The 24480-nt window shown below is 35.1% G+C and overlaps 1 protein-coding gene across 5 annotated transcripts in view; it reads right to left on the bottom strand.

Annotated features, from left to right (window-relative positions):
* Positions 1-207: 207 nt before the first annotated feature.
* Positions 208-24480, bottom strand: part of FZD3 (frizzled class receptor 3) — a 95605-nt gene continuing 71332 nt past the window's right edge. For all 5 annotated transcript variants that reach the window (XM_041768275.1, XM_041768277.1, XM_041768278.1 and 2 more), the window contains 3 exons: positions 19647-19795; positions 15435-15668; positions 208-4845 (listed from right to left, as the gene is read on the bottom strand). In XM_041768275.1, coding sequence (XP_041624209.1) covers positions 4632-4845; positions 15435-15668; positions 19647-19795 — 597 coding nt within the window. In that variant the 3' untranslated portion in view covers positions 208-4631. The remainder of the gene's footprint in view (positions 4846-15434; positions 15669-19646; positions 19796-24480) is intronic.

The raw sequence follows: 24480 nt of genomic DNA, 5'->3' as shown, positions 1-24480 counted from the left end.
ATGAAAGTTCTCAAAGAAAAAAAAGTTATAGGGCCTATACTCCTCTATATTTTTCTTTCTTTTTTTAACGATTTTATTTATTATTTATTCATAAGAGACACAGAGAGAGAGAGGTAGAGACACAGGCAGAGGGAGAAGCAGGTTCCTCCCAGGAAGCCTGATGTGGGACTCAATTCCAGGACCCTGGGATCATGCCCTGAGCCAAAGACAGATGCTCAACCACTGAGCCACCCAGGCATCCCTCCTCTATATTTTTCTTATGTTTCAATGAAATCAAGCTAATGTTTTTATATAATTCCATGTCAAAAGAAAAATATAATGGAGATCCCCAAATTTCTGTTGAGAGTGAACTACAAATTTAACTGTATATTATTTGAGAGCATACTCTGGTATACATATATTAAAGAGCTAACACAGTTTAAGGGCATAGCTACTCTTTTTAAAAGGTTAATTGGATTGTTGATTTAAAGATTATACCAAATAAATACTGGTCTAATGGCCTATTTTGTTGTTGTTGCTAAATACTACTAAAGACCATAACTTTGTTTTCTATAACCTCCAAATTCTAACAAAAACTAATAATATCCATAGAGCAATTTACAGGATACAGAGCACAATAATACATGTTGTCTCATTTGATCCTTATGACCAAATTCCAGTGAGATAGGTTTTGGGACCAAAAATTACCTTATCCTCATTCTATACTGAAGAAATGGAGACTAAATGACTTGTCCTGCTCACATCATAATTATGGGTCTTTGAATTCCAAGCCTAACAGAATTTCACTGCACTTGATGTAAGTCATCCAAGTGATAATACGTAAATGTATCTTTGGCAAGTCAAAAGCAGTATAAACATTATCATAATGAAATTTTGGTATGTTATTGTTTTCTAAGCTCTGGTCAGTGATCCACTGAAAATTTTTTTAAGTAGTTCCTTTTATATCACAGGGATATAGCCTCAAGCAAGATAGTTAAAATTTGTTATACCCAGCTCTTATCACAAATAAACTAATGAAGTAGGATAAAATGTAGTATATTTTTCTAATTTAAAGAGATTCTTAGAATTTTCACATATCTGCTCTAAGAAGCAGAAAAAGAAAATCATTCTTAATACAGGTTTGTCTGAATATTCACTTACCCTACTAGTATACAAAGATCTAACTTCACCCAACAAGCACATAAATACTTCTAAGAATTGTTCTTCACCTTTTAAGTTAATATAAAGTATTGATACAAGTTTGTGTATATATTTCTTGTGCAAGTTACATATTTATTACTTGCCACATGTTATTCTGATAGAGACATTATTTCACTCAATTTACATTTACATCCTTCAAATTCGTTTTAGGTGAGATTCTCACTATTAAGGCTAAAGAGGGAGTTTTATGACATGAGTAGCTCATATATAAATATTTATTGAAAAAATATATTTATTGAAAGACCTACAATGTACTAAGCTCTGTGCTAGCTGTTACTAATCAATTGTTCCTTGAAACCAATTATTGTTTTGAGTTTATATTACCCTTTGCTTTGATTATTGAATAAAGTAAATTAAACAGTATTGGTGAAATCGAAGTACTTTTTGAAAGCCTCTTGATTATATATTAACATTTTAGAGACAACTATTATTTTCTCAGTTGTCAGCTGAACAAATACTAAACATTATCACATGCCAATCAAAACACAAATTAAAGTTAAACATATGGTAAGAAAGCTGTCCCAACTTGTTCAAGTTGGTTTAAGAGAACTGAGACTTTGCAATTACTGGTTTGACATAGTTAACAGTTTCTTAAAAAAAAAATTAATTTAAACATCAGTTTGATAAATAATGCGACCCAAACTACATATTGTTATTTAAAACAATGCATTGATGATATTAAGTAAATTTTGTGGAGCAAAATTAAGATACTGAGAGTAACTAAAAGGTCAACATAGCATTTATATATATGACAACAGCAAGTTTAATAAAGAACTTGTAATAAAAAAAAAAAAGAACTTGTAATGAATATATAAAAAACAGCACAAAGTTAAGATTTTCACAGGGATGTGCACATAACTGTCTACACTTGGCCTACTTGTACAAGAAAATCAATTAACATTTTGGCAATTGATAATATAATGCAGATGGTAACGGATGACAACATCTTTGAGCTCAAACTGGTACCTTCTATTTTAACTTCTTATTTTTGTTTCTGAATGTTTGTTTTGTTCCTCTCATGCTGTTCTCAGGAGAGATTCTCAGAAAAAAGCCTATGAATTACTGAGTTATTATATAAATGAGTTGTAAGTTTGGCCTTCAGAGGAAAGGTTTACTTACTAATTGTCAGTTATGAGGGAATTCAGACCTTGCTTATCCAGTACTAACTCCAGTTAGTTCCAAGGACAAAGACAATGAAGACAGAGGAAAAAGAAAAATGCTTCGGGGCTAACTGTTCAAATATGTTCTATAAAGAGTTAATAATAAACATAAGATATATGTACTTTGAAAAATATGATATACAAATCATCAGAAAACTTTTTTTGCAACACGCAATTTCTTAGTATTTTTCAAAAGAAAAGAAAAAAGTACACATGAATTAAACACATGTCAAGGAATGTACTATAGTAACCTTCAAACAAATCTCTTAAATCCTTAATAATCTTAATCCCTTATATTTCACAATGCTTTACAGTTTTCAAAGAGCTTTCATATGATTTTTCATTTGACTCCCATTCAACAACTTTGTGAGGTAGGTACTTATCTTCTATCTTCATTTATAAACAAGGGAACTGAGGCTCAGAGAAGTTTACTTGATAAAGGTCAAAAATTGGCATATGGGAAAGCCAGGCCTCTCTAGAGTCTAGAATATTTTTCAAAGTGTGATTCTTGTATTACCTGCATTAAGAATCACCTGTAGTATTCTTACAACTATAGACTTTAAAGTCCTACCATCTTTGACTTACTGAGTAAGAATCTTTAAGAGTGGTACCCCAAATTCCACATTTTATAATGGACAATAAAGTGAAGAACAATTGCATATCAGGTAATGATATAAAAGCACAACATTGAGTCCAGCTAGATATTTATGTGATATAATATGATGCCATCAGCTCATTATCAGGGGGCAAATTAGTTTGAAACAGCCTGCAGCTTGATTGCAGATTAGAACCACCTAGAAAGCTTTAAAAAGAAAAAAAAAAAAACACAATTCTCCTCTGAATGAGAGGAAGGTGTTGAACATTAGAAGTTCCCCAAGTAATTCTTATCTGTAGGCAGGACTGAGGACCACTTATTTAAATATGGTATTCTATAAAACACATCCAGCATTTTCCATAATTTTTCTTTCCCTTATGATCAATTTCATGCCTAATAAAGTTGATAGTTTTTACTGTAAATTATTTAAAGATTACATGACAAAATGTCAAACATTTTTGAATTGATATTGGTAAGACTAAAAGATACTTTACAGCAAGACTAATCATGCTTCATTTAGTTACAATGATTTTTCAAATATCTCAAATTAATCACCACTTTGGACTTAGGTTATATATATTTCAACTGTTAAAAAAAAAGATCTAGAATCTGAAACAAGAATGTGGGGCAAAAAGCTATAGCCTCATGGCTACTGGGAAATGCGAATACAAACAAGTCACTAATAGGAGGGGCCTGGGTACCAAGATCTGGCGGCTTTGGCAAGATCACGTCTCACTGTAGAAAAATACAAACAATGAATATAGAGAAAACATTTTGCCATTTGTAATTGTGGTTTCCACAAAAAAGCTTATAATGAATGATGCTAATCTAATTACATGCCTCCATGGAACAGATCTGAACATGGTGTTCTCTGTGAATCAATACTACTACATGGGAAAAGATGGCTACAAATTAAACTTCTTCCACCATGCATATGGTTAAGTTATAAAAACACAGCCAGTAAAAGTAATATTTACAAAAGTAGTAAAGACAGCACAATTATAGAGAAAAAAATGTCCATCTCCACTTTTATTCCACTGCTAATCCTAATCCTGTATGTCTCTGGATGAAGATTATTTTGATAGGATTTTTTTGAAGAGACTTCAATGGACTATTCAGATTCTTCTGTTGATCTTATATCTTATTAGCTAAAATACCCTTGATGATTTATCAAATTCTCCTACAGTTTAAAAACATAGTTCTTTTTCAACTTAGTGGAAAGAAAACTACAAAGTCCAACTATTCATCTGAGAAATAAACCTTGCATAGAAAATTTCCTTAATTCTGAAATTTTGTTTTTTTAATACAACTACCAGAATGTTATCTCACAGCTAGTTGATATCATATGAAAGTTCACTACAAAGCAGTCACCACATGTTTAGGGTTTTTCTAAATATAAAGATAAGTGGGTTTATAAAAATGCTTACCAGACAAATAATTATCTTTTCACAACCTAGAAATAAGAATTATTTATGTGATGATATAATTATTAGCATTTTTGATGCCTTGATGTTCCAAATTTGATGCAATATAAAAAGCATAAATTTATTTTTCCAGTGGACACAATCTGTACCTGACTGAAAGCATGATAACAGTGAGTTACAGCAATCAGTCATGCAAAGGCAAAGAATAAAATCTGCTTTTTAAACAGCACAGGTTTTCCACCTTCAGACAAGTTAAGCACTGGTTCCATCTTCTTCAATAACTCGATTCATGCTAGTACCATGTGTGATGTGAGTCATGGGATTACTACTGAGGTCTCTGATGCTGCTATGTCGTGACTGTTCATTGAGCCGATGAGAACTACTGTGCCTGGAGTGATCCGTCAGTCGTGACATGCTGCCATGAGGTAGTCTCTCTTCCATTCCTCTGTAACTGCAGGGAGTGTACCTAACATACAAGAGTTTATTTTGAAGCAGGTAACAACACACGAGACAATAAAACTAAGAATTGTCATGAAAATGCCTCATTAAGTAAAATGATTAGGAAACCAACAAATTACTACCAACTTATGATTTACAGTAATTTCAGAAAGTAGATTTATTCACATGGTTGACCAGAAAGGGAGAAATTCAATCATCTCATTCAATTCAGAATTAAGGTCTTATTCCTTGCAAAGGGACAGAAGCTAAGATTAAACAGAGTTGGCTGATAAACAGCTATGTGCGAAGTATGGATACTTTGCTCATTCAAATGAATTTTGGGTTATGGGGTGGGTTCTGGCAGAGGAGAACAATAGTAGAAGAAATACAGCATTGTCCCAGGAAGTCTATAAGGCTGGTTAGATCAGTAGTACAACATACTCAAATTTTACTGAAAGACTAGGGTTGAAAGAGGGAGCATATGAAATTAGCGGAGAAATTAGTGTATTTCTAAAAAAAAAAAAAAAAAAGTGAATGAATTAGCAAGCAATGATGACAGTATGTGCTGACAGCTTCTTTCTAGATAGCCCGGTTAACAGCTAACCAACTACCTACCTGTAAATGTCTTAATTATTTTTCATTAGGGCTTGGGGCTGTGAAGATGCTATTTCATAGAAGCTACATCTACTTAAGTATTCTAGGAACATCCTCAAAACATTTGTACCCTATATTCCAGATAAAGAAAATTCTTTTTTTTAAGATCTTTTATTTATTTATTCATGAGAAACACAGAGAGAGCAGAGACATAGGCAGAGGGAGAAGCAGGCTCCTCAGAGGGATCCCGATACGGGACTCGATCCCCAGACCGGGATCACACCCTGAGCTGAAGGCAGACGCCCAACCGCTGAGGTACCCAGGTGTTCTGCAAATTCTCTATGTGTAGCCCAAGACTCAGCCTTTGAGAAGTACAATGTATGTGAACTGGGCTGCAATGCTTATTGCAGGCAGGCAGTTTTCTCTCCATCATTGTGCTTATCTTGAAACGCAACAGTGGGAGCATCAAAGATAAGAAAACATACATTTGTATACACCTCTTTGTAAAAAAGTATTTAATTTAGGATAATCAAGCTCAAAGAAAATGTAACTGAATATAATTTATACCTTTGATTAATATATATATATATATATCTTATTTCTAAAATTAAAAAGGATTTTTTAAAATTAAAAAGCAGGTCATTCCTTTTTAAAGTAGTCATCAGGGATACCTGGGTGGCACAGGTGGTTAAGCATCTGACTTTTGGTTTCGGCTCAGGTCATCATTTCAGGGTTGTGAGATCAGCCCTTTGTGGGGCTCCATGCTGGATTCTCTCTCTCTCTCTCTCCCCCTCCCTCTGCCCCTCCCCCAACCCCGCCCCCTGCTTACATGTATACTTGTTCTCTAAACAAATAATTTTTTAAAAATTCATCAAAAGAATGAATCATTAGGAGGTGAAGACCTACTGACTGTCAAAAATCATTCATCATGTTTTCACAATAATTACAAATTTCATGACTCAATATGAATCATTTATAAAATTTAAGATTTTATTATTTATTTATTAAGATCTAGATCAATTTAAAAAAATGTTTTATTTATTTATTCATGAGAGATGGAGAAAGAGAGGCAGGGACACAGGCAGAGGGAGGAGTAGGCTCCACACATGGAGCCTGATGTGGGCCTGATCTCCGACCCCAGGATCACACCCTGAGCCGAAGGCAGACACTCAACTGCTGAGCCACCCAGGTGTCCCAATTTAAAGATTTTATTTTATTTTATTTTATTTTATTTTTTCTTCCAATTTAAAGATTTTAAAGACTTATTCATACACTACTGAGGTGATCTAGTTTTATAGAAGTGCGTGTCAAATAATGTTTGTGTCAGATCACAAGAGTTTAGATTGAGGAGTCCTGGGGTGCCTGGGTGGCTCAGGTCATGATCCTGAGGTATTGGGATGCAGCCATTAGGTTATAGGCTCCCTGCTCAGTGGAGAGTCTGCTTCGCCATCTCCCTCTGCCCTTCCTCCCAGCTCATGATCTCTCTCTTTCAAATAAATAAATATTTTCTCAAGAAGTTGAGTTCTTTTATTTCTATTTATTTTTATTAAAAGATTTATCCATTCATTTTAGAGAGAAAGAATGAGAGAGCACATGAGTGGGAGGGGGTGCAGAGGGAGAGAAGCAGACTCTCCACTGAGTGCGGAGCCCCCACGGGGTTGATCCCACCAACCGGAGATAATGACTTGAGCCAAAATCAGAAGTTGGAAGCCCAATCGCTGCAGCCACTTAGGCGCCCCTATTTTTTTATTTTTTTTAAGATTTTATTTTTAAGTAAGCTCTACATCCAGTGTGAGACTTGAACTTCCCACCCTGAGACCAAGAGTTGCATGCTCCACCAAGTAAGCCAGCAGGGTGCCCCAAAAGTCCTTTTAAAATGATAAAAGAAAGCACGCCTTTTGTTTCCAGTTTGAATAAAGCAAAAAAGAAAATCTAAGAATGAAAAAAATGCATTTTAAATGTTTAAAAAATCTTTTATGTTAAGTAGGTAAAAGTATTTAATTCTTTTCTATTAAAAGATATTTCACATTCAGGACAAATAGTTTTAAATTTGATTTGTATATTTTGGTAAAATTACACTGTTTGCAAATGAAAATATTTCAGAATGAGCTTGTTATTCTATCTAATAATTACTATTCTGCATCATAATTCTTGTCCTAAAGTGAGTGAAAGATTTTTCCAAATATAATTTGCCAGGTAATTTTGAGATCTTAAACCTCTCAAATGACTTCATAAGTATCTATTTAAAATGAATATGGCAAATGGAAAAAAAGCAAAGTATGATACAGTTTAATGAATGATATCAAAATAATTTAAAAATAAAAACAAATCATTATTTAAAAATATGAATTGGGTATTTTCTAAAACAAAACCTAAATCTTTGGGTCTAACAAATAAGACTCAAAAATATATTTTCCATAGAAAAAATTACTATGCTGAGTTCTTATGTTTATTTATTTAAGTGAAATATTAAGGTTATCCACAAAATTCTAGAATATGAACAACCTGCCTATGGATAATTAGGAATCAACTACACAGAAAAATAAATTTAATTATAGCGTTTAATCTCAATCGTATATATGGGAATTACCAGATTTTTTATCTTTTGCCAGTCATTTAAACCACTGTGACTGGGGTGCTTGAGTGGTACAACTGGCTAAGCGTCCAACTCTTGGTTTCAGCTCAGGTCATGATCTCAGAGTTATGAGATCCAGCCCTGCCTCAGGCTCCACACTCAGCATGGACTCTGCTCTCTGCTTAAGTCTCTCTAGCTCTCTCCCCCTCTGTCCTTCCTTCCCCTCTCTTTCTGTCCCCTTAAGATTTCTTTCTTTCTTTCTTTCTTTCTTTCTTTCTTTCTTTCTTTCTTTCTTTCTTTCTTTCTTTCTTTCTTCTTTCTTTCTTCTTTCCTTTCTTCTTTTTTCTTTCCTTTCCTTTCCTTTCCTTTTTTCTTTTCTTTTTTTAGATTTCTCAATCTTAAAAAAAACACAACACAGGATGCCTGGATGGTTGAGTGTCTGCCTTTTGCTCAGGGCGTGATCCCAGTTTGGGGATCAAGTCCCACATCAGGCTCCCTGGAGCAGCCTGCTTCTCCCTCTGCCTGTGTCTCTGCCTCTCTGTCTCTCATGAATAAATAAATAAAATCTAAAAAAAAAAAAAAACCCACATAAAACCACAACACTGTGACCATCTACTCTACTATGCAATATAAAAACGTACATTAATTTTAATATAAGCTTAGGAAAAATGATAGGAAAGGTTAATTTGGTGAAAAGATAATACGGTATATTCCAACATCAAAATGAAAGAAACATAAGATAACTTAGTCTTTTTCATTCTCTATACTAAGTACTGCCATTAATATAAATAATTGAATTCATTTTGGTTTAACCAGTGTCTCATTATTCATTCCCTAGCTTTCCCTTGTCATGTCACCTACCTATCACCTAATCACTCATTCCCAAACCTCCACCTACCTACTCATCTACTTCCTTTTCTTTTTTTTTTAATTTTTATTTATTTATGATAGTCACAGAGAGAGAGAGAGAGAGGCAGAGACACAGGCAGAGGGAGAAGCAGGCTCCATGCACCGAGAGCCCGACGTGGGATTCGATCCTGGGTCTCCAGGATCGCGCCCTGGGCCAAAGGCAGGCGCCAAACCGCTGCGCCACCCAGGGATCCCTCTACTTCCTTTTCTACACATCATCTCATCTAACCAACAATTACTTATTCTTTGAAGTTGACATACATGTGTAGGTGTATTTACCTTAGTCTACTGTATTTCATGTAGCAATGAGATCAATAATTACCCATCAAGGAGTCTGGACTAGAGTGAATATTGAGAAGCAGGTGTGTGTGTGTGAGATTTCATAACCAGATACTATTAAATGATGAGAACAAGGGCTAAAAGATAGTGTTAATATGCAAACTTAAAAACTGACAGATAAGAAAGAAATCTCCATGAGATGACTTCTGGAATTATGAAAACCCCTATTTAGACTCTTAAGTCCAACACGGTCTCAGAATCTTTCAGATCTGCTCTTGTGTTCTGGCTACGGAAGAATGCCTTATAGTAGGAGTATCTGTGTACCACAGAGAACACCCTTCATAGGCTGTCATTTTAAGTTCTGGGGTCTGAATTTCTGGGAAACACCCGCATCATTTCTTTTTTTTTCTTTTTTTAAAAAGTAATCTCGGGCAGCCCGGGTGGCTCAGCAGTTTAGCGCTGCCTTCAGCCCAGGGCCTGATCCTGGAGACCTGGGATCGAGTCCCACATCGGGCTCCCTGCATGGAGCCTGCTTTCCCTCTGCCTATGTCTCTGCCTCTCTCTCTCTCTCTGTGTCTCTCATGAATAAATAAGTGAAATCTTAAAAAAAAAAAAAGTAATCTCTACACCCGACTTGGGGCTCAAACTGACGAACTCAAGATTAAAAGTTACATGCTCTACCAACTGAGCCAGCCAGGCACCCCTAAATGCCCATATTATTTCTAAAGTCATTAGTTATTTAATAGATTGGTCTATGGATAAATAGGTAGATAGACAAACATACAGATAGATAAACAGATATGCAGATGGAGATATATGCTTAGCACTGTGCTAGGTACTGTGGGGTAGAGAGATGTCTATCACCTAATTCTCATTCTCCAGAAGTTACAAACGTAGGTGAGGAAAGATAGCTGTATGGAAAATAGGTCATATTCCAAAAAATGATTAAAAAGCAATTAACTGCCATGGATATGGGAATTAAGCAGTCCTTAAAGGATGGGTATGATTTTGATTATGCAGAGAGGTAGGAAACAGCATTATAGGAGTCATAATCTATCTTTTGTTTTTTATGACACTATACTTTTATAGATTCCTTCATGTGTCAACAGCACTTTCTCTGAATCACTTTCTGACTATTCTTCTTGTATTATTATTACTGTAAGTATTTATACCAAGGTCTCATTCTTGATCTATTCTATGTTTCAAGTAATTCCATCTCATAATTTTAATTATCAATTACCTTATATTAAGGATTATAAACTTTCTTACCTAACGCTCCAGTTCCACTCAGATTACAGAGGCTGAAATACCCTGTATTTTATTGCCTTCAGAAATTCTCTACTCAATATGAATTTATCTTTTATTACCATTCATTCATCCTATATATTTCCTCTAAGCTATTTTCATGGGCCATCTGATCTTTCCCTTTGTTTTTTAAAGATTTTATTTATTTATCCATGACAGACACAGAGAGAGAGAGAGAGGCAGAGACACAGGCAGAGGGAAAAGCAGGTTCCATGCAGGGAGCCCAACGAGGGACTCGATCCTGGGTCTCCAGGATCAGGCCCTGGGCTGAAGGCGGCATGATCTTTCCCTTTTCTTAAGTTCTATAACATCAATCATTTCTAGCACTCACTGTTTAAATTATGTGCTGACTTGTACTATTATATAATTGGCTCTTAGGTATATGTCTTACCTTTCCTATAAGATTATGCTCCAGGAATGCAGAAATTATACCTTACCTGTCTCCTATATATCTCTTTATACACAGAATGCCATATGCACAGGAGGTATACTATAAATAATTGTTCATTCCTTATTGAAAAGTATGAGGTTAAAAATGTCAAATGTAAAATAATGCTGAGAATTAGTTCACAGAGGGTGGTGTTGACAAAACATATTCTTAAAGACTCTCAAATCCCCTTTCTCCTTGAGTATCTTAAGATAGGACCCATAAATTACTGCAGAAACTTCCTAACTGGGATTACTTACAATCTTTTCTCCTATGTTGTTGCCAAAGTGATCTTTCTAAAATACAAATCTGATTTTATTACCTCAAGGCTCCAAGTCCTTTAATAGGTTCTTACTACTGTCTGGAAAAAAATCTAAACTCTTCAGCATGTTTCATCTGTCCAAACATATATATATATACTATCTAACTGCCTGTTTGTCCTCCTTGCCTCCATTCATGTGGTTTCCTTGTCTTTAATTTCAACTGCCTCCTCTGTTCCTATTCAAGTAGAAATCCTGCTTGTGGAGTTTTCTTTGACTTTCAGTAATAAATTAAATGGTATTCTCTGGGATCTCAAAGTATTTTGTATATGGTTTTATTATATCCGTTAAAGTATATTACAATTGTTTACTCTTCTGTCTTCCATCTCTGTGTCCCTAACACTCAGAAGAGCGTTTCTCATACAAGAGTGTCGAATGGAAGGGAAAAGGCAAAAAAAATGAAAGGATCTTTGAATGTGGTTAAAAACAGGCCACTGGTGATTGTAGAAAGTACAGTTTAGGTGGGTAAGAAGGCAAAAAAAAAAAAAAAAAAAGACTAGGTATATGTGAAATGAAGGATGGAATAGGTAGAAAGAAAATATTAAAAATATTCATTTTAAAAATCTGGCAAAAAAAAGAAAAAAGAAATGGATAAAATGAAAAATATCACTATTTTTTTTTATAAAAACACAGAAAGCTGACCAAGTTCTAAGGCAAAAGAAAGCAATTTGAGAGAAAAAACCAGCAGGTTTAAAAGAGTAAGTATAGAAATCATATCCTACACTCAGAGGACAGAGAAGAGAGAGTAAAAGGTGAATGTAAGACAGTTGTGGACACCGATGTTTTAAAGTGAGCATAGAATACTTTCCATTTCAGGCATTAGGATTCCTTTAGTTTCAAAGGCATTTCATTCCTTTAGTTTCCCAAACTAGAAATCTTAAAAACAAAAAACCCCAAAACCAAACAAACAAAAAACTTTTGGCACATTCCTTCTATCCAGCTGTTATTAATCTATAACCAACTACTTTCATTTCTTCTTTCTACACATCTTTCAAATCAGCTCTCTCTTACCCCTGCCACTACTCTACTACCTAATAAGCCCTCATCAACTTCAACTGAATTACTACGAAGCTCCTAACAGGTTTCTAATTCTAGTGTCTCTATCATCAAATTTAATAAGAATACATATCCAGACTTCTCTCAAACATTCTCTGTGAAGCTTTCTCTGACCCTGTCCATGACCAGATTTACTCCCCCTTCCATGCTACTATTGCTCCTATACAACAGGGGTTGGCAAACTCTGGCTCACAGTCAACTCTGGCCCCTTCCTATTTTTATAAATAAAGTTTATTTGATAAATAAATAAAGTTTAATTGGAAAAGCCACTCCCATTCTGACTGTATATATTTATGGCTGCTTTCATGCTACAACAGCAGAAATGAATAGGTACAACAGTGACCATTTGTCTAAAATATTTACTATGTGGCTTTTCATAGAAAAAGTTTGCCAACTTCTAGACTCTATAACCATACTTATATTTTACTTTACTTGTTCACTTACAATAATAATAGAAGTCGCTATCAGGTACTTACTGAGATAAACACCATTCCCAGCAATTACACATATTATCTCATTTACTCTTCAAAACACTCCTAAAGGGGCAGATATTCCTATTTCCATTTTTTAAAAAAGATTTTCTTTATTTATTCATGAGAGACACAGAGAGAGGCAGAGGGAGGAGAAGCAGGCTCCATGCAAGGAGCCCGATGTGGGACTTGATCCTGGGACTCTGGGACCAGGCCCTGAGCCAGAGGTAGACACTCAACCGCTGACCCACCCAGGCCTCCCTACTATTTCCATTGTACAGATGAGGAGACTGAGGATCTTCATTCTAGACTCTATGTTTTAAACAACAGTAATACTGTCTATATTTTCTTTCTTGAATTTGTTAAGAACAAAGATCATGCCTAAATCTTCTTATTCCCAGAGCCTAGCATAGTGCTTGATATAGTATATATTCCATAATTGTTTACTAAATTAATCTTACTAACATCCATTTTCACCCTGGCCTTCTTCCTGCTTGGTACCCTTCAATGCCTCCATGTTTGCTTACTGCATCAGGTCTAAACCATAAACTGCTCTGAATGGCTTTAAGTCTGACCATAATCCAAGGCAACTATACTTAGCAAAGTTCAAAAAACTTAAAAATGTCCAACTTCTAGGAGTTTTATGGTTTTGGGTCTTACATTTAGGTCTTTAACCCATTTTGAATTAATTTTTGTATATGGTGCAAGGAAGTGGCCCAGTTTCATTCTCTTGCATGTTACTGTCCAGTTTTCCCAATGCTGCTCATTGAAAAGATGGTCTTTTATCCATTGTATATTCTTGTCTCCCTTGTCATAGATTAATTGAGCCTATGTGTGTGGTGTTATTTTTGGACTCTCTGTTCTGTTCCATTGATTCACGTGTCTATTTCTGTGCTAGCACCATCTTGTTTTGATTACTACAGCTTTGTAGTGAAATCTGAGATTATGATGCCTCCAACTTTGTTCTTTCTCAAGGTAGCTTTGCTATTTGGGGCCTTTGTAGTTCCATACAAATTTCAGGATTACTTGTTCTAGTTCTGTGGAAACTGCTATTGGTATTTTGACAGAGACTGAATTAAATCTGTAGATTGTTTTGGGTAGTACGGACATTTTAACAATATTGATTTTTTCAGTTCTTAAGCATGGACTATCTTTCCATTTGTTGTGTAATTTTTAATTTATTTCATCAATGTTTTATAGTTTTCAGAGTATAGGTCTTTTGCCTCTTTGGTTAAGTTTATTCTTTGGTATTTTATTATTTTTGGTGTAGTTGTAAATGAGATTGTTTCCTGAAATTCTTTTTCTGCTATTATGAGTGTAAAGAAATGCAACAGATTTCTGTATATTAATTTTGTATCTTATGACTTTACTGAATTCATTTATCAGTTCTAACAATTTTCTGGTGGAGTCTTTAGGGTTTTCTATATATGGTATCATGTCATCTGCAAATAGTGAAGGTTTTACTTCTTTAGTACCAATTTGGATGCCTTTGAGCATAGGCAGTAATCTCTCTGACATCAGCCATAGAAACATTTTTCTAGATATGTCTCCTCAGGCAAAAGAAACAAAAGCAAAATTAAACTATTAGGACTATACCAAAATAAAAGACTTTTGCACAGAGAAGTAAACTGTCAACAAACAAGGCAACCCACAGAATGGGAGAAGATATTTGCAAATGATATATTCAATAAGAGGTTAATATCAAAATATATAAATATTTATATACAACTCAACACTAGGAAAACAAATAATCCAATTAAAAGATAAGCAGAGGACCTAGCTCAACATTTTTCCAAACAAGATATACAGATGGCCAACAGACACATGAAAAGATGCTTAACATCACTAATTATTAGGAAGTACAAATCAAAACCACAATGAGATATTACTGCATACCCATCAGAATGGCTAAAATAAAATAGACAAAAAATAACAAATGTTGATGAGGATGTGGAGAAAAAGGAACTCTAGTGCATTATTAGTAGGAATGCAAACTGGTGGAGCCTTTGTGGAAAACAGTATGGAGGTTCCTCAAAAAATTAAAAATAGAATTACCATATGATCCAGTAATTCCACTCTAGGGTATTTACCCAAAGAACACAAAGATACTAGTTTGAAAAGATATATGCACTCCTATGTTTACTGAGGCATTATGGATAAAGAAGATGGGGTATATATAAACAATGGACTATTACTCAGCCATAGAAAGAATGAGATCTTGCCACTGGTGACAACATGGATAAACTTAGAGGGTATAACACTAAGTGAAATAAGTCAGATGGAAAAAGATAAATACCATATGATTTCATTCACATGTGGAATTTAAGAAGCAAAATAAATGAATAAATGAAAAAAGAGCCACAAACAAAGACTCCTAAATACAGAGAACAAATGGGTGGTTGCCAGAGGGGAAGTAGGTAGGGGGCATGGCTAAAACAGATAAAGGACATTAAAAGTACATTTTTTATGATGAGCACTGAGTAATAATACATAGAATTGTTGAATCATTATATTGTATACCTGAAAGTAATAATACTATGTTAATAATTATACTTCAATTTAAAAACATTTTTAAATACAAATAATGTTCAGCTTCTTTTTCAGAATTGGCTACTCTTCCTTCTTAAGCTGTGTGACTCTAATTCAATATATAAAATAAAGTAAGCTACCAATGAAACTCACCTGCCATCACGGGACCTGTGGAGACTGCCGTGGTAGCTGCTTACTTTGCTGTGGACACTCCCTGCTTTGCTTCTCTGATCATCCACCATAGCAAGCTGAGTTGAAGAAGCATGTGTGGACGTTCCTTGAGTGGAAGTTCCTCTTGATTTTCTTATAATAGGAGTATTTGGATCCCTCAGAAGAGACTGAGCAAAATCAGGTTCCTGTAGTACCTGTCGGCTTTCATTTACTATCCTAGAAAACAAAATACTAAGTTAAAGGTACAGAATAACATCCCTGTAGACCAATAAATGTGACACAATGACATTATTCTTGAAATTAATTGCTCTTCAAATGTCTTTAGGAGAGATATAATATTGTTGACAGAGGAAAGAATCTATATTCTAAAGTGGCATGATGGAAAGATGCCTGTATTAGAGTAAGAAAGTCTGGATTTTAGTTCATTAAATACATGATCTCATGCAGGTCATTATCTCCTTTCCTTCATTTTCCTCATCTATAAGATGAAGCTCTACAATTTCATCATTTCTAAAAAGTCACTTTCAATTAAAGAAATTTATGATTCTCAAGGACTTTGAAATTTTTTTTAAAGATTTTATTTATTTGAGAGAGAGAGAGCAAGCACAAGTGGGGGGAGAAGCAGAGGGGGAGGGGGAAACAGATTCTTCACTGAACATGGAGCCCTGCTGGGGCTTGATCCCAGGACCCCAAGATCAGGACCTGAGCCAAAGGCAGACATTTAACCCACTGGGCCACCCCACTGCCCTTCAAGTACAATGAAATATTATAAAGATACTACAATAAAGTAGAGAAATATTTTCTTGAAGTTTATGGATGTATTAGAGGCCTCACTGTAGTGTGTGTGTGTGTGTGTGTGTGTGTGTATAATTTAAGGAGATGAATTACTGTTAAGAACAAAAGCTTTTAACTGCTATGAAAAGGTTAAAAGCAGATAAATGTTTATGATAATGAACAATGCAGCAATTAAACTGATAGAAGAGTCAGTTAAATAGTAGCAAAGATCAGAGACTCAGTTTATGTAAATAAACGACTGAGAATCAGGGGTTAAAGTTAGAATCAGAAAAACAATTAAATGAAAAAATAAAGCTCTGACATATAAGGATTTGATCATACATTGAGAAAGTGCATATATTCTAAATTTTCAGATTACAAAAGGATTGTTGTTACTATTATTGTTTTTAGTGGTGAGGTAGAAGGGCTAAAGAATGGTTAATACTTGTTGGGTACCCACATTGTGCCAGGCGTTTTACATAAAGTCTCCTTTGATCCTTCTTAATGTTTTTATTATGGAGACCAATGTTCTAAGAGGGTATCTCTAAGAGGATATTATATATCTATTGTGAATAGATCTCTATTAAGTATAAATACTGTCATCTCCATGTCATAGATGAAAAAACTGAGGTCCTAAAGGATTAAAGAACTTTCCAAAGTCACACAACAAAATCAACAGTCAAACTTAAGTTTAAATAGCTTGGTGGTGCTTGGATGGCTCACACTTGATCTTAGCCAAGAGGTCAAGAAGCGATGCTTAGGTGGCTCAGTTGGTTAAGTGTCTGACTCTTGATTTCAGCTCTGAAAATAATCTCAGAGTTGTGAGATCAAGCCCTTCACACTGGGTGTGAAGCCTGCTTGAGATTCTCTCTCTTCCTCTCCCTTTGCCCCTCCCTCACACTCTTGCACTCTAAATAACTTAAAAGCTAAATGTAAGGTAATGATAAAATATATTTATAATGATAAAATATTTTATATAACATATCTATATATGACACATAACATATATATAATACACACACATATATACACACATACCTCCTCAAATCAAAGTTTCAAAAACTAGATAGAAGAAAGAACAAGTCAAAGACAGTTTAAAAAAAACAACCAAACAAGTATATGTTTCTCTGGTCATCAATGGCCCTAATCATATAATCATACATCCCAAGTCAGTCTTGGTTGCTAACGTTATTTTCTAAACTTATTTTTTTTAATTTAGTTCAGACTGACGTCTGGTCATGCCAAAAATTTACTCCATCTTCAAATGGTAAAGTTTTGTCCCCTCATTTCATAGATAAGAAAATAGAGAAATTAAATGATACGATCTAGATAATTCCAAAATAAGATTTCTAAAAATATTTCAGTGTCAGAATTACTAAACACAATCTTAAATGTGGCTTCACTTAGGGGGAAAACACTAATTCAATTAGCACAATTTTAGAAACTAGTCTCTTTATAGCATAGTACATAACAAAAGGGATAAGAGCAAAGATGAGAGTCTAGAGTCAGACTACTTGAGTCTGAATCTCAATTCAGCATTCACTATGAAACCCTGATTCCATGCCTCAGTTTCCTTCTCTATAAAATGATGATCTCTCTTACAAGGCTGTTTGAAGGATTAAATGGTTTAATAATATATAAAATGCTTAGAACAGTACTTGGAGAATTGAATGTGTTCAATTAATTGGTAACCATTATCACAATTACCTTATAGCTATTTCTCAAAGGCTAAAGCAGACAAATGCTAGAGATAGCTATTGGATGCTCACACTCGAGCTCCAGGATAAAGAACTGCCACTCTAGTCTAAGGCATAGTCCTGGCTTGTAGGACCACAATGACTTTGTTAGGTGGGGATCCATGGTCACAGAAAACCAAATAGAAGGGTCTTGGGAATTCTAACCAGTTTCAAAAGGATTCTGGCCCAACCAGCATCCAGCAAATAACTAGGAGTAGCCCCATAAGAGTGGGATTAGTTCTATCTAGAATTTCCAATATAATGCTATTAAAGAATTGTTTGTGTATGGTCCAGAGATGACCAGGAATGTTTAATACAAGCCATTTCCTCAGTATTTTCTTTTAGTGTGATTAAAATGTAAATATTTCAAAGAATACACAGATAAGTCACAGTAAATCCCACAAGGATTTTTCCATGAAGGCAGGGACTTGGCATCCCTGGTATCACAACATAGTTCGTGGTACATAGTAAGCATTCTATCAAGACATTCTTAAAAAATGAATGCCCAGGAAACACATTTTGTTGTTGTTAAATAACTCTTATTCCCTTCTTTCCTTCTGTGCTCAATGAAACTGTTACTTAAAGGAGAAATGCATTATCTGGTACCCCTAGTAGCAGCCTCAGATACAGTAGTAAGAAATATATTTAAAAATTGGGATTATTTTGTGTCAGTCTAATCTGTGTAACAGAAATGGATAATTACTCGTACTTTAGAAAATACAGATTTTGTTAATGAGGCATTTTAAGTTGTATGGGAAAAGTACAGTAACCCATATAAGGCACAATTTAAAATACAACCTGAAGAGTTTTATGGACTATCTCTCAAACCTATTTTCCACGGACTTAGCTTAAGTAAAATCATAAGCATATAGACTCCATTAACTTAGAATTTGAGATAATTCAGGTATTATATCCACATAAGATTTAAACGGAGTAAAAAGTTTGAAATCTTTTATTCCTTTATGAATATTCCAGGGGCTTGCTTTCTTTTGCTTCATGACTAAAGATTCCATAAATATGTCCTCAAGAGATTGCTTTGGCAAGTTTTATATTTTTACCATGACACTCTAATACACAGTGTGGCCAAAGATGAATTATAATAATTTCTTTGATTCACTTCATTATCATTTTATAATATATTCAATATCATTTTTCTATTTTGGCTTTAATGTATACTTTATCATAATGGAATAACATGTTATCCATATAATTTCTGGTATACTTGGAAGAACAATGGGCAATTGGAAAGGAAGTCTAACCTAATACTTGTATGATTTCAGTCAAAGCATTTAACCTCTGTGTCTTAGTTTTTGATCCATAAAACAGAAATAATACATACCAGTCCTCCCAGGAATATTGAGAAGATCAAGTAATAATATATATAAAAGCATTAATTTGTTTTTAAGAAAATTGTAATTTAAGTTTTTGAAAATAAGAGACTAGATTTCCCTCAAATATTCTGAATTAGTGAGGTGTAGATCTTAAGCCTGGTTCTACCTGGTTCTCTTCTTAGATAAACTTTCATTAATACATGCTACTCTGCTAATCAGATTATAACTGGTAGCAGCTGAGGTTACAATCACTTTGAAACACATCCCCCAAATCCAAATTGTTTTCACATAAGCAACACATTTTATGTGAATATGAGGCTTGTGAACATTGTGATTTGATTATTTCAACTTACTCTTTTTTCCTACGACCGTGAAAAAAACTGGCCCATTCAAAGCATGTCTTTTTGCTTCCAACCCAAAAAATGGAGGGAATACCAACTATGAGAGCCATCAGGTATTTCATCAGAAAGAGAATCAGGTCTGGACGACTCATTTGAGTAACCTACAAGAAGGGAAAGAAAAATATTTTAAATATGTAAAAAGAACTTTCTATCAAAGGCCATTATCAATATTTTTTAAAAATAGTAATTCTACAGACTTGATATTTTCACTTACAGAGTTCCAAAGTTAATTTTCTCATTATATGGAAAAGATACACACTTTGAAAATTTGACATAAGTTTCTATTTTATGTTTTGAGTCTTATATTTTTCTTCTTAGCTCACAATGCTTTTTTTTAAAGATTTTATTTATTTATTCATGAGAAACACACACAGAGAGAGAGAGGCAGAGACACAGGCAGAGGGAGAAGCAGGCTCCATGCAGGGAGCCCAACATGGGACTCGATCCCAGGTCTCCAGGATCACGTCCTGGGTTGAAGACGGCGCTAAACCACTGAGCCACCCGGGCTGCCCACAATGCTATCTTCTAAAGAAAAAGATTATTAACGTAGAATACAAGCCATGAATAGGGATAGAGGCTCAAATAATACCTATATTCTTCTTGGCTAATTCTGTTAGTCCTATCATTGGTCATTACAATGTAAGAGTAGGAAAGTAGTAATCTTTTCCCATTTTATTAATTTCTGTTCTTATCTTTTATAGTCCTTCCTCCCGCCTATTTATTTTACTCTGCTGGGTGTTTTCAAGCTTTCTTTTTAACCTATGAGTTATTTATAAGTACATTTTCTAGTTTCTAGTCAGATGAGTTTTTAAAAGTTGCTTTTTATTGTTGGTTTCAAGTTTAATTATTGTGGTCAGAAAATGTGGTCTATTTCATTCTGGTTACCTTAAACTTTGAAGACTTCCTTTTGATTTAAGACACTATGAATTTTTGTAAGTATTTCTTGTGAACTTTAAAATAGCATATACTAAAAATATATATATAAAATAAAATAAAATAGCATATACTTGGGGATCCCTGGGTGGCTAAGTGTTTTAGCACCTGCCTTTGGCCCAGGGTGTGACCCTGGGGTCCTGGGATTGAGTCCCGCATCGGGTTCCCTGCATGGAGCCTGCTTCTCCTTCTGCCTGTGTCTCTGCCTCTCTCTCTCTCTCTCTCTGTCTCTCATGAATAAATAAAATCTTTTAAAAAAATAGCACATACTTTCTATTGGGTACAAAATTTTCTATATGTATTAGATCAACTTTATTAGTTCTGTCGTTCAAATTTTCTGTATTCTCAATTAATTTTACCTGTTTTATTTTTTAAAAGATTTTACTTATTCGTTTGAGAGAGCATGCACGAACAAGGAGGGGGTTGCAGAGGGAGAGGGAGAAGCAGACTCCCCATTGAGCAGGGAAGCCTAATGCAGGGCTTGATCCTAGGACCCTGGGATCATAACCTGAGCCAAGGGCAGATGCTTAACCAACTGAGACACCCAAGTGTCCCTACCAATCTGTTTTATTTTATTTTTATTATTTTTTTTCCTACCAATCTGTTTTAATAGAGGCATGGCAAAATCTCTCACATAACTAGGGACTTGTCAGTTTTCCTTCTAATCCTGTCAGTTTTCACTTTCAAGCCTATGTTAGGTGTTTAAATTCAATAATGCTCTAGCTGCTCATTTGGCTTATTAATGCTCTTCACCTTAAACTGTATTTTTATCTGACATTACCAAAGCCAAATCAGCTTTTCACTTCATCATGGCAGCATATTTTCAAGGTGTATCTTTTCCTATTTGCAAATGTATTTCTTTCAAGTCTGTCTCTTTTGGTTATACTGCTTTTAAGTAGTATATGGTTTACTCCCACTAAAACGTACACCCCATGAAAAGGTTATTTTCCCTTTTTTTTTTTTAGATTTTATTCATTTATTCATGAAAGACACACACACACACACACACACACAGAGGGGCAGAGACACAGGCAGAGGGAGAAGCAGGCTCCATGCAGGGAGCCCGACGTGGGACTCGATCCTGAGTCTCCAGGATCAGGCCCTGGGCTGAAGGCAGCACTAAACCACTGAGCCACCCAGGCTGCCCTTTCCCCCACTGTTTTATCCCTACCATCTAGACCAGTGCCAGCATGTAGTAGGTACTCAATAAATACATACATTTAAAATATACTTGGTTTTATTTTATTTTTTAAATCTTTTAAAAAAAATTTTTATTTATTTATTTATTTATTTATTTATTCATTCATTCATTCATTCATGATAGTCACAGAATGAGAGAGAGAGAGAGAGAGAGAGAGAGAGAGGCAGAGACACAGGCAGAGGGAGAAGCAGGCTCCATGCACCGGGAGCCCGATGTGGGATTTGATCCCGGGTCTCCAGGATCGCGCCCTGGGCCAAAGGCAGGCGCTAAACCGCTGTGCCACCCAGAGATCCCCCTACTTGGTTTTATTTTAAAAAATTAGTTAAAATGATCAGCATCTCCATCTTTTTGAGTAAGAAAATACTCCTAGCATACTTTAGCTACCTATATTCTTTATTATTTTCCAGAAATTCAAAACAACCTTTGTAAAAATAGTTATCTTTATTATCTATAACTTTGTTAAAAAGTACACCCTATGCCTACCTTTGGGTTCCCTTCACTTCTTGCTAAAGGATGATCTTTAGAAATTCTTACAAATAAGGTATGCCAGACATAAATTATTTTAGTCTTTGACAATGTCTTTATTTTCCCCTCAGTCTTGAATGATAGTATAGATGGGTAAAGTTATCTCTCAGCATTTTAAAAACATTAGTTCATTATCTTCGAGTTTCTGTTGTTTCTGTTAAGAAGTCTAATTGATAATATTTTGGAGATTTATTTCCTCTCTGGTAGCTTTAAAATTTTTCTTTATCCTTTTCACCTTATATTCCCATTGAATGTCTCTCATTATGATTGATTTTTATTTCTCCTGCTTAGCATACAGAGTGTACTTTTATCTAAGGACCCAAGTTTTCAATTCTGGAAAATTCTCAGACATTAGGTCTTTTAGTCATTATTACAGCTTTTTGTTCTATAACTCCCATTAGATGTGTATACTGAAGTTCCTCAATCCTTATTTTTTATGTCTCTTAACTACATAATTACATAATTTTTAGCATTCTATGTCTCTCTATATTCTGCATTCCGGGTGAACCCTTTAGAGGAATTTTCTACTTTACTAATTCCCTCTTCAATCATGTCTATGTTAGGATTCATTCTATCTACTGATTTAAGTTCCATAACTTCAATTCTAAGATGTCTAATTAGTTCTTATATTTGTGTATTCTTATTTCATTTCTGCTAATGTATCATTATTTCTTATTCTTTTAAAATGGTTTTTAGGGGATCCCTGGGTGGCGCAGCGGTTTAGCGCCTGCCTTTGGCCCGGGGCGCGATCCTGGAGACCCGGGATCGAATCCCACGTCGGGCTCCCGGTGCATGGAGCCTGCTTCTCCCTCTGCCTATATCTCTGCTTCTCTCTCTCTCACTGTGTGCCTATCATAAATAAATAAAATTTAAAAAAAAAAAAATAAAAATAAAATGGTTTTTATTATTTATCTTTTGGAGAATCCTAAACATACCTTTTTTTTAAGATTTTATTTTATTCATGAGAGACACAGAAAGAAGAGGCAGAGACACAGGCAAGGGAGAACAGGTTCCATGCAGGGAACCTGATGTGGGACTCAATTCTGGGTCTCCAGGATCACACCCTCAGCTGAAGGCAGGCACCCAACTGTTGAGCCACCCAGGTGTCCCTAAACATACTTATTTTTAAATAAGTCTTTAAAAAATTCGTTTACTACTTTCATTTCATCTGGGAGCAAATCCATCTTCTGACTGTTGATTTTGTTGTATGCTTTCTAGGTTTGGCTTTTTTCTTTTTTGAATTGTGCGTTGGAATTTTAGTTTGCAGGTTTGAGAATTTTCCCTCTTCTCCTTTCTCTCTCTTTCTCTCCCTTCCTCCCTCCATTTATCTTAGCCTGTCTCATGACTTTTTGTCTTCACCAGTGCACACAGGTACATCCTCAAAAACTAGGTACCAAAAAAAAAAAAAAAAAAAAAAAAAAACCAAACAAACCAGGTTCCATATTGGTGACTGTGAGCCTGTGAGCTTCAGATGTTATTGGTTACTGGGGACTCAGTACTGAATCATTGCAGTTTGGCTTAAGTATTGGTCTGACAGCTGTGCTGGCGACCTCACATCTCTAGATAAATATTTTTATATTAACTACAGCTTCAGGGAACAGTTGCTATTACTTTTTACACAAACTTCCTTTCAGGAGCAGGGAGCAAGGGAGCCTCATTTCCAATTTCTACTTTTAATCAATGAGGCTAATTCTGGCCCTCTGACTTCCAGATGACACACTTCCCATTATACCCCAGAAACTGGATGTCCAATCACCTTTGCTGGAGTTCAAGAGGCCCATGTTTTTCATCCCAGTCATCAATTTGCATTTCTTTTTTTTTTCTTTTTTTTTCTTTTTATTTATTTATGATAGTCACACACACATACACACACACACACACACACACACACACACACAGAGAGAGAGAGAGAGAGAGAGAGAGAGAGGCAGAGACACAGGCAGAGGGAGAAGCAGGCTCCATGCACCGGGAGCCCGACGTGGGATTCGATCCCGGGTCTCCAGGATCGCGCCCTGGGCCAAAGGCAGGCGCTAAACCGCTGCGCCACCCAGGGATCCCTCAATTTGCATTTCTATTATACAAATAAGTTTCTTTTGTCTTTTAGACTGATTACATTTAAAAACTTTT

Source organism: Vulpes lagopus, chromosome 8, assembly GCF_018345385.1.
Source record: "Vulpes lagopus strain Blue_001 chromosome 8, ASM1834538v1, whole genome shotgun sequence".
NCBI lineage: Eukaryota > Metazoa > Chordata > Mammalia > Carnivora > Canidae > Vulpes > Vulpes lagopus.
Note: the sequence above shows the minus strand (reverse complement) of the source record. Positions and strands in the feature narration are given on the sequence as shown.